General features: G+C 45.9%; 2 protein-coding genes across 2 annotated transcripts in view; one reads left to right on the top strand and one right to left on the bottom strand.

The window, feature by feature from the left end:
* Positions 1-3,229, bottom strand: part of Wdr53 (WD repeat domain 53) — a 10,869-nt gene extending 7,640 nt beyond the window's left edge. Inside the window, exon 1 of the mRNA XM_008838519.3 lies at positions 2,944-3,229. The gene's annotated coding sequence lies outside the window, so the exon portion shown is untranslated. The remainder of the gene's footprint in view (positions 1-2,943) is intronic.
* An 11-nt stretch (positions 3,230-3,240) lies between these two features.
* The window catches only part of Fbxo45 (F-box protein 45), a 28,403-nt gene continuing 21,716 nt past the window's right edge, over positions 3,241-9,927 (top strand). Inside the window, exon 1 of the mRNA XM_008838518.2 lies at positions 3,241-3,690. Coding sequence (XP_008836740.1) covers positions 3,382-3,690 — 309 coding nt within the window. The 5' untranslated portion in view covers positions 3,241-3,381. The remainder of the gene's footprint in view (positions 3,691-9,927) is intronic.

The following is a 9,927-nucleotide window of genomic DNA, read 5'->3' as shown; positions in this document are numbered from 1 at the left end:
TTGGATGAATAAAAACGAGGAAGAAAACTGAGCACCAGCGTTCATCTCTCCCAGCTTCCTGACTACAGGTGCAGTGTGACCAGCTGCCTCACACTTCTGTCACCATGACTTCTCCACCATGATGGAACTCTATGCACCAGAGCAAAAAAAAAAAAAACCCCAAAACAAAAAACAAAACCCAAAACCAAAAATAAAACAAACCCAAATAAATTTCCAGTCACGTGGAGAAAATACTTACTGATCACTTACCTCACCAGAAAAATAAAAATAAAGATGTACTAATGGAACTGTTTTTGAAAAAGAGTTGGGAAAGTCTCAAAAATCTATATAGTCAGTGAGGCTTTTAATTATAGTCAATCAACATTTATCATGCACAGTATTGATCAGGGATCCAACTAGAACCACCAAAATCATGTTTACTTAGTCTATAAAACTGTCATTTTTTGCAACATACCCAAGCCCATCATCAAAAGTGTTAAATAGGCCAGTAATGGTGGCACATGCCTGTAATCCTTACTAGGGACACTGAGGTAGTAAGATTTTGGCTTCTGGGACTCTCTGGGCTACATAGGGGGAAAACACTTGTTATGGCCAAAAGGTCATCAGGATATGTACTTAAATATGACTTAAATCAAAATAATCCTTTAGAAATGAGTTGTTGGCAAACCAGTTCTTGATTTTCTACTGCCTGACAGGACAACCTAGCAGAAACAGGTTAAGTGCCAATATCCCCACATTCATGTATCAAGTCAACAAGCTTTTCTTTTCCTGTGTAGCTGCCTAAATGGTCAAAGAAATGAATCATACCCTACTTGAATTAGTTTAATTAGATAATAGATTCCTTTCTTCTAACTCCTAATGAGATCACAGAGTGGGTGAGGACAAGGTAGGGTATGTTGAGAACATTTTGAGAGGGTGGAGCACCACAGGGGCAGTTTTGAACAGCTAAAAAGCAGAATAACATGGGGGAAGGGGACAAGGTAAGGGTTCATGGAGAACAGGTCATGAACAGACTTGTAAACAGAAAACCAGAGCTGGGCGTGGTGGCTCATGCCTTTAGTTCCAGCACTCAGGAGGCAGAGACAGGCGGATCTCCGTGAGTTCAAGACCAGTCTGGTCTACATAGTGAGTTCCAGGCCAGCTGGGGCTACAGGGAAACCCTATCTGATAAGAAAGAAAACCAGAGAGTAATAAAGGCAATCTTTTTCTGCTTTGAAATTATCCTGGGGCCACTTGGGTAATAATATGTCACTGAATAATGGGGCTACATATGTACCAGAGTATCACTGGATCCCTCAAAGACAGGATGAGACAAAATAAAGACAAAAGTTATTTGATAACTGGATGATCTCTATTATCAGTGTTTCTCTTCAGTCACACCTTCACTCACACACTTATCCTAATCAAGTGTACAAGCCGGGTGGGGGGTGGGGGGTGTCCAAGAGAAGGAGACAGAGAAACTGTATGTTGCTTAGATTGGTCCTAAACTCCTGGTTCACATGTTCCTCCCACGAGAGGCTCCACTGGGACTACACACACTTTGTGCCATATGTATGTGGATGCTTGCATGCCTCCCCTTTACCCCCCCCCCAACCTTTCTTTTTCTGATACAGGGTCTCCCTGTTGCCCCAGCTGGCCTGGCCTAGAACTCCCTACATAGACCAGGCTGGCCTCACTCTCACAGAGATCTGCCTGCCTCTGCTTCTCAAGTGCTGGAATTACAGGCATGCCTTTCAATTTGACCATTCTATATCATTCTTTACTTCCTTCTCATTCCAATAGATTTAAAAGGAATATAACTGTCCTTCAGACAAAATTTGGATCAACACTTAGGAACCATGGAAGAGAAGTGACCATTACTATAATCAGTGTAGGTCAACTTTTCTTTACAGATTTGGGTTTCCTAAAGTTAGTCCTGATGTGCAGAAGTTGAGTAAGAGCCAAAGCACTAAAAGGCTGTGGGATTAGTATTGACAGAACCAAAAGGAATTTGGGTTACTGAGCTTGGTTGGGCAATAATAAGCAAATAATTATACCAGAGCAAGGAAATTGTTCATTTGTTTTTTTCTTAAGAACAAGAAATGGATCACACACAGGCCGAAGTTTCAGGCAAGATTTCTTACTACATAAAGATTACAAGACACTCGACTTGATTACTAAGAGAGTCTGTAAACCCTATTCTCATAATAATCGCTTCATAGAACTGTCTTGAGAACTACATAAAAGCTGGTGTAAAGACCTAGCAGGTCTGGTTCGCACAGCAGTTATTCTCTTACCAAGTGCTCATTAAAGGCTGTCAAAAAACTGTTGAAAACATAGTATAGCTTCCATATCTTTCTCCTATTGGAAAGTTTAACTTAATTTTTTAAAGAACGTTCTGTCCTAATTTGTTTACTACGCAGTGGATCTGAGCGCACTACATTTTGTCCAAAAATTTTGTGGCACTTAGCACTGGCGCTCTGAGGTTATCTAGACTTTTTTGGAGGGGGGGGGGTGTCGGTAATTTATCAGGGGTATTCAGATTTAGCTACCTTACTTTTCGAATGTACACTGGTACAGATGATGTTCTGTCAAGCACCCCCACACTCAGGAAGGGCACAAGGTCCGGGCCAGGAAAAGACTTCCTCAACGTTTAAAAAAAACGTTGGTTGCCCAACGTTTAAAAATAAAAACAAAAACCGGATCTAACCTGACCACGACAGACGGCCTTCTTTGCCCGAAGGTAAAGAAAAGGGTTCTAATCTAACAGGAAGGTGCAGGAACTAAGAATTGGCTAGCAAGAAAAGGTAAGTTTTAAACAGCACTGGAAACTGACGCAGGAACCTAATGAAACAGAAAACTCCTTAGGACTACGGGCCCAGCGGCGCCAAAGCAAAGCCATTAGACGAAAAAGAGGAAAAGTAGTGGACGGCAGCGCAGAAGCCACGAGCACCAGTCTCCTACCTGGGCTTCCGGTTCCCCGTAGGCACCCGGTGATGACCTCACCCGCGACGTCCAATCCCATCAAGTGTGGGAAGCAGGGCACCTCCCTGGAACAGTCATTTCCGGGCTGAGAGGCGCGGTGCGCCAGCTGGGCGTGCGCCCTTGCTTCGTGCCCTCAACCCGCATGGCGGAGCGCGGGTCGCGCCGCGGAGAGGCCGGGCGAGGCGGGTGGTTACGGCTCCCGCGCTGAGCGACGGCGAGGGGCGGGGACCGAGCGGCCGGCGCGTCTGCCCTTAGGGAGGCGGGGCGCGGCGGACGCCCCCGGGCAGGGGCGGGAGCTGTGGAGGCGCGGCGGCCGGCGCTGAGCTACTGCTCCGGGCTCTAGGCGAGGCTTGGCCTTCCTTGCCGAGACGGGGCGAAGCGGCGGAGGCGGCGGCCCTCGGGCCGGCTGGTGAGGCGATGGCGGCACTGGGCCCGGGGACTGGAGCAGCCTCGGGGGGCGCTGGCTGCAGCGGAGCGGGCGTAGGCGCAGGCGCGGGTGCGGGGTCCTCGGGGGCCGCCCGGCTACCTAGCCGGGTGCTGGAGTTGGTGTTCTCCTACCTGGACCTGTCCGAGCTGCGGAGCTGCGCCCTGGTGTGCAAACACTGGTACCGCTGCCTGCACGGCGACGAGAACAGCGAGGTGTGGCGGAGCCTATGCGCCCGCAGCCTGGCAGAAGAGGCTCTGCGCACGGACATCCTCTGCAACCTGCCCAGCTACAAGGCCAAGGTAAGGGAATCCCGGGCCACGCCGCTCGTATGCCGACCACCCGAGCTCGAGTCAGGCGCCTCATCTCATCAGCCCGCCTTTCAGCCTTCAGCCAGTCAGTGCCTTTCTCACCTCCTCTCCCTAAAGATCTTTGAAGTTCTGCTCCAGCCTGCCGTGCTCTTTTAAAGAGTAGGGTTTCTATCTCTGATTCCCATCACTCGTTCTACTTGAGACAGCCTTAGCTCTTAAAGACAGACCACCGAGTACTGTACCTTTTAATACTGTGTATTTTTTCTCCCTGGCCCCCAGGTCAACTTCTGTAACATTAGTTTATCTCGGTTGCTTTCAAGCGGGTTAAGTTTCTGGGATCTTTGCGTTCTCCTCACCTTTTTCAAACTCTGATTCATAATCAGATTTCCATTATTTTTGCCCACCTTCTCTTACTGTCCCGGTATCCCATACTTCCGAGTGAGTATGATTCTAGGCATCCTAACTTTAAAGAGACTTTGATACAACATCCTCCTATGAAGGTCATATAACTGTCGTAAAACTACCTTGTGCTACTAGTATTGATTACTTCCTTGTTAACTTTTCCATAGTTCTACCCTGATGATGTCTCTTCTGTTGGATTTGTCATTTAATGTGTTGATTCCTCTTTTGCTGGTTCTTTTTCTCCCCAATTCGTGCACCTTCATAACAAAATAAAAATGCCATGTGATAGGTTGTGATAGGACCAGGGCTTCTTCAGGCCATGTAAACAGAGGACCTTGAGTGGAGCTTTGTTTGGATAGGTACTGACTATCAGGACAGCAGCCGTCAAGAGTATATATGAGAGATTGCAAAGTCTGACCAGGATGGCTAAACATGGCATAGGGGTACCTTTTTAATGCTACACTGCCAATGAAAGTTGAAGTAAGAAATCAGTTTTTTTCATGGCAAATAGATGCACTATTTCTTTTAATATATATTGTTATAAATGTGAGTATGCACACATATATATTATGTTTATCTTTTTTGAGACAGGGTCTCACTGTGTAGGCTTCCAACTTGCCATCCTGTCTCTGCTTTGAGAGTGCTAGGATGATAGGCATGGCCTTCCACTCCTGGTTTACTCTTCTGTATTAAAACAAGTTTTTGTGTAATCAGGTAAGGAACATTGCTACTGCACATGTCAACTACAGACTGTTTTTCTGTTCAGTCAAATAACATTGTTTGCCAGGAAGGGCCTGTGTAGAGTAGATGCTCAGTGGGTGCTTGTTGTCTAGTTATTTGTAGGAGATTGCAGAAAACTTCAGGGTTGGCCTACTTTGCCTGATAATGTGAGGTTCAGTGTTTTAAACATTAAAGTTACATTTTTTTTCCTAGAGTTTATTTTTGTGTAGTTTAAATTAAGACTTCTGAGGCTGGTATAGTGGCGTACACCTGTAATCCCTGCACTGGAGAGGCTGAGGCAGGAAGATCAACATGAATTTGAGGCTAAGTGGGTGAGTTTCAGGCTAGCCTGACCTACACAGTGAAACCCTAATAAAAAAAAAAAAAAAAAAAAAAAAAGTAGTCCCAGCACTTGGGAGGCAGAGGCAGGTGGATCTTCATGAGTTGGAGGCCAGCCTGATCTACAGAGTGAGTTCCAGACCAGCTGGGGTTACAGGTAGACCCTGTCTTAAAAAAATTAATTAATTAATTAAATTAATTAATTAAGACCTATCTGTACTTACTTGTCATTGGCATAGTCATGTGAGTCAAGATTAATATAAAGCAGCTGAGACAGTAGCTTAGTGCTTGCTGTGCAAGCATGAGGACTTGAGTTTGGATCCCTGGCACCCATGTAAAAGCCAGTTTTAGCATGCATCTGTAACCCCAGAACGGGGGATTGGAGACATGTAGAGCTGGGGGCCTCACTAGGCAGCCAGGCTAGCCAAAACGTTGAGCTTCAGGTTCAGGAAGAGACTCTGTCTCAAAAAATAAGGTGGCATGCAACAGATGAATATATCCAATGTCCACATCTGGTCTCCACATGTGTATACATGGGTGGGTATACCTTCATACACAGGCATGCACATGCATACACCATACACACACAAAAGTCTTCTAAACATGCAGTAGATAATTGTGTCCATATGAGTCAACTGTCAATGGAAGCAAAATGTCTTCCTTTGGCCACTGTTCCCTTGATGCCCAGTTACCTTCCTTGGAAGCTATCTAAATTGCTACTGGTTTTGTATCTTTCCACAGATATTTTAGTTTTCTTAAGTTTTTAATACTTTACCTTTCTATTATGTGCTCTGTAGCTATAGGATAGGCTTGTACTATTCAGAAATTCTTTCAGGTGAATATTTTGAGGGTGAAAGGTTAATTCAGAAGGACTCAGTTTATAAAAGAAGTCCTTAGGCTAGTAGAGGAGGAAAAATGTGTAGAAACAACTGTAATGTATGGTCCACATTACTCCTTAGTGTACTGTAGGTGTGCTAGAAATTCAAGGAAAGGAGGAAGTCATGAGTTGAGAATTGAAAAAGTTGGGTTGAGGTGACATTGAACCGAACTTTAAAGATGAGATGGATTTGATCATTTAATGAAAAACTCTGAACAGAAGAACAATAAAAGGAATGCAAAGGCACCATAATGAATTAAAACTGCAAACTTTTATGAATGCCTTGCTTTATGGGGACTATACTTCAGTGGAGGGCATGGACAGATGGATGGATGGATTGGTTGTGTGCGTGTGTGTGTGTGTGTGTGTGTGTGTGTGTGTGTAGGTTTTTGTTCTGTTTTGTTTGCTACTGGGGATTGAGCACGTGCTAGCTAGCTACACCCTCAGCCTGGGGAATGGATATTAACCAGGTAAAATCAGTTGTAGAACTTTATCTGGTAAGTATTATGAAGGAGAGATATGTAATGTTCTGAGTGTCAGTAGTAGAGGATTTTACTTAGGTAGGGAGGTCAGGAAGCCTTTCTTACAGGAAATGATGCATTGAGCTCAGTGAGACCTGAAGGATAAAGAGAAAGAAGCCACAGTGGATGGAAGAGCTTTTAGTAAGGAGGGAATCTGGTTAGAATGAAAAACAAACAGTATGTGAGTGTGGCCACAGCATAGAGAATACAAGTGATGCTGGTTTGAGTGAATTAAAGAAATGGCTTGGGCCAGACTTTGGTGAAGCCATTTCTAGTTATAAGCAAGGAAATCATAGGGACATAGGATTGGTGAAATGGTTCAATTGCATTTTAAAGAAGTTATTTTTTACATCAGTATGGGGAACAGGTTGGAAGGAGACCTTGGAAATATGGTAGATGAATTAAGATGTAGGCAGTGACTGAGGGAGAGAGATTGACAGATTCAGGAAGTAGAATCTACAAATTTTGGCAATAGTTTTACAATAGAAATGAGGAAAGAGAAGCTAAGGACGACTCCTAAGCATTTATTTGGCTTACCTAATATAGGTATCACTTAGGCTGGATTTTAGAGGAATGGCAGTGAGCTCAGTTGTGGAAGAGTAGAATTCATTGTGCTTTTTTAGACATTCTGGGAGATTTCAAGGAAGCAGTTCTTGGTGGCTGGGAATTAGAGGAAAGGTCTAGGCTAAAGGTATAAAGTAGTTTTTAGTTGAATCAAATGAAGGGAAGTATGATTTAAAAGTAAATAGGAAGTAGGTGTATCTTGGATCTGTTTGGGCTTTAGTCTGCAAATGAAATAGCCATGGAAGTTTGAACAGAAGAATGATGAAGTAAAAGCTGTGCTTTTTTTTTTTTTGGTCTTTTCGAGACATGGTCTCCCTGTAGCCCCAGCTGTCTTGGAACTCACTATGTAGACCAGGCTGGCCTTGAATTCAGAGATCCGCCTGCCTCTGCCTCCTGAGTCCTGGGATTAAAGGTGTGCTTTAAAAAGATTAGGCCATGGGGCTGGAGAGAGGGCTCAGTGGTTAAGAGCATATACTGCTCTATCAGAAGAATAGAGGTCAAGTCCCAGCACTCACATCAGGCAGTTCACAACTACAGTAGTTCCAGCTCCATGGTGATCTAATGCATTTGGCCTCCATGGGTACCTGCATGTGGGGACCTAAAGTCCCCACCTTGCAGAGGTCCGAGAGGAAGTTACTGGGGCATGGCCTGACTTGTTTTACAAGTCTGAAGGATACTTCTGCACTGCTGAGGAGTGCATGATCAGCACGTGATCATCCTTAAGATACACCCTGGGTTGGGGGGGGATTTCCAGATGCCTTTATAAGCTCTGTAACACCTGCAATAAATGAGTCCCTACTTGACTAGGCTCCCCGTTGCGCCTGAGTGTTCCCAGTACTGGGGGCGGCATGGGCTGGTGAACGGCATGCTTACTCATCCCCAATCATCACTGCGCAGGGGGTTGCTGGTTTGAACCCCCCGCAACTGGCGCCCAGCGTGGCGCTTGAAGGAAGGTGAAAAGAAGAAAAGAAAGAAAAAAAAAACGGATTGGGGCCAATCAAGAGTTCGGGGTAAGCGAGACTCGAAAGATGGGTAACGCAACTAATAAGCCTGAGGACCCGCGCTTATAGCGCTGAGAGATATGCTTAAAAGTAGGGGATTGGATCTGTCAAATCTGGTAGCTCAAAAGGTTTGGGCAGAAGCTGTTCATTTGGCTCCCTGGCTACTTGGGGCTAATGTTTTTACTGGGGATACATAGGAACACGTGGAATGTCTAGCTCGACAAAAGGAGGTTCAATTGGGGGTTGATCTGCCGCTGGAGTTCTACCCTATTATTTCGGCCTTAAAGGCATGCTTTCAGCAGGAGAACCCTAAGCCCTCAGCACCACCTCCTGACGAGCCTTCAGAAACCCTGGCATGGGAATCATGGGGAGAGTTTGAGGAAGAATGCAGAAATGCAACAGAAGTGAAACCAAAAGTGGCCAAGGTAACAAGCAGCACCTTGGGCGTGCCCTGGCCAGCTTCAGGGCTTCCTTGGACCCATACTCAGGACCCATGGGTTCCTTTTTCAGAAAGGCTGGACGGAGCAAAGTTCATGGGGTCGGCGGCGAAAGCCGCCCACCCGGCCTGTCTTGAAACATGCACCAAGGAGTCGAACGGGAGTCGAACGCGTGCGTGAGTCAGCGGTTCGCATGAAAGCTGGGTGGGGGACTGCCCCCGGCCGGCAACCGGCCTCTGCCAGGCACATTGAAAAAAAAAAACCACTGTTGGCTGTGTGCCGCAACTGGCTCCGGGACAGCTGGGAAGGCCCGGAAGGTGGCTGGGGGGGGGCCCTGTCCCGTCCGTTCTGCGGGTGGCCGGGGATCCATCCCCCCCCAGTGTTACAGCCCCGCCAAGAGCAACGCTCGCCAAATCCCGGGGCCGAGGGAGCCCTTAGTAAAAGCCTACAATGTTTTCACTGATGGGGGCAGATTTGGAGCTACAGTGGTAGTATACCTTGGGGCAGATGAAAAACCAAAAAGATATGTCCACACTTGTGATGGCTCAGCTCAATTCAAGGAACTCATGGCCATTGCTTTCTGACAGTATTCAGACTCATACGCTCCTTAAAGAGAGAGAAGCCCCTATCTTCTCACAGCATCTTAGGGGGCACCAAGGATTGCCTGGGCTTTTATCCCAAGGCAATGCAGAGGCATATAAGACAGGTGCTGCCTCTGCAACAGCCAGGGGTAAACCCCAGGGGACTCAAGCCTGATTCCTTATGGCAAACGGATGTCACACACTATACGCCTTTTGGAAAGCTTAAGTATATTTTTGTATCCATCAACACATTCTCACATGCCTGTTGGGCTACCTCTCATACAGGAGGGAAATCTAAACATACTCAGTCTCATTTTCTCCAGTGCTTTGCTACGTTGGGATTGCCCCAGAGAATTAAAACTGATAATAATGGACCATGTTTTGTGAGTAAAAATTTACAAGATTTCTTTTCACTTTGGGGAATGCAACACAATACAGGAATTCCCTACAATCCCCAAGGTCAAGCCATTGTAGAATGCAACCATCTAAACCTAAAAATTCAATTACACAAACAAAAAGGGGGAATAAGCCCCCACCAACAGTTGGGTATGGCCTTATTCTCTATTAATGTTCTTAATTTTCAAAAAAATCAGTTGGAATCCCGGTTTCAGAAGCATTGGGGATGACAGGAGCAGAAACCTGAGGTACAGGTAAGATGGAAGGATCCCATCACCGGGCAATGGAAAGGACCAGATCAGTTGCTAACCATGGGTTGAGGCTTTGGCTGTGTCTACCCTACAGGACATTCAAACCCCATATGGGTGCCTGTGAAAAACCTTAAGTGGG

The sequence above is a fragment of the Nannospalax galili genome, unplaced genomic scaffold (assembly GCF_000622305.1).
Source record: "Nannospalax galili isolate Female #2095 unplaced genomic scaffold, S.galili_v1.0 scaffold598, whole genome shotgun sequence".
NCBI lineage: Eukaryota > Metazoa > Chordata > Mammalia > Rodentia > Spalacidae > Nannospalax > Nannospalax galili.
The sequence above is the reverse complement of the archived record's forward strand: the minus strand, read 5'-3'. Positions and strand labels throughout refer to the sequence as shown.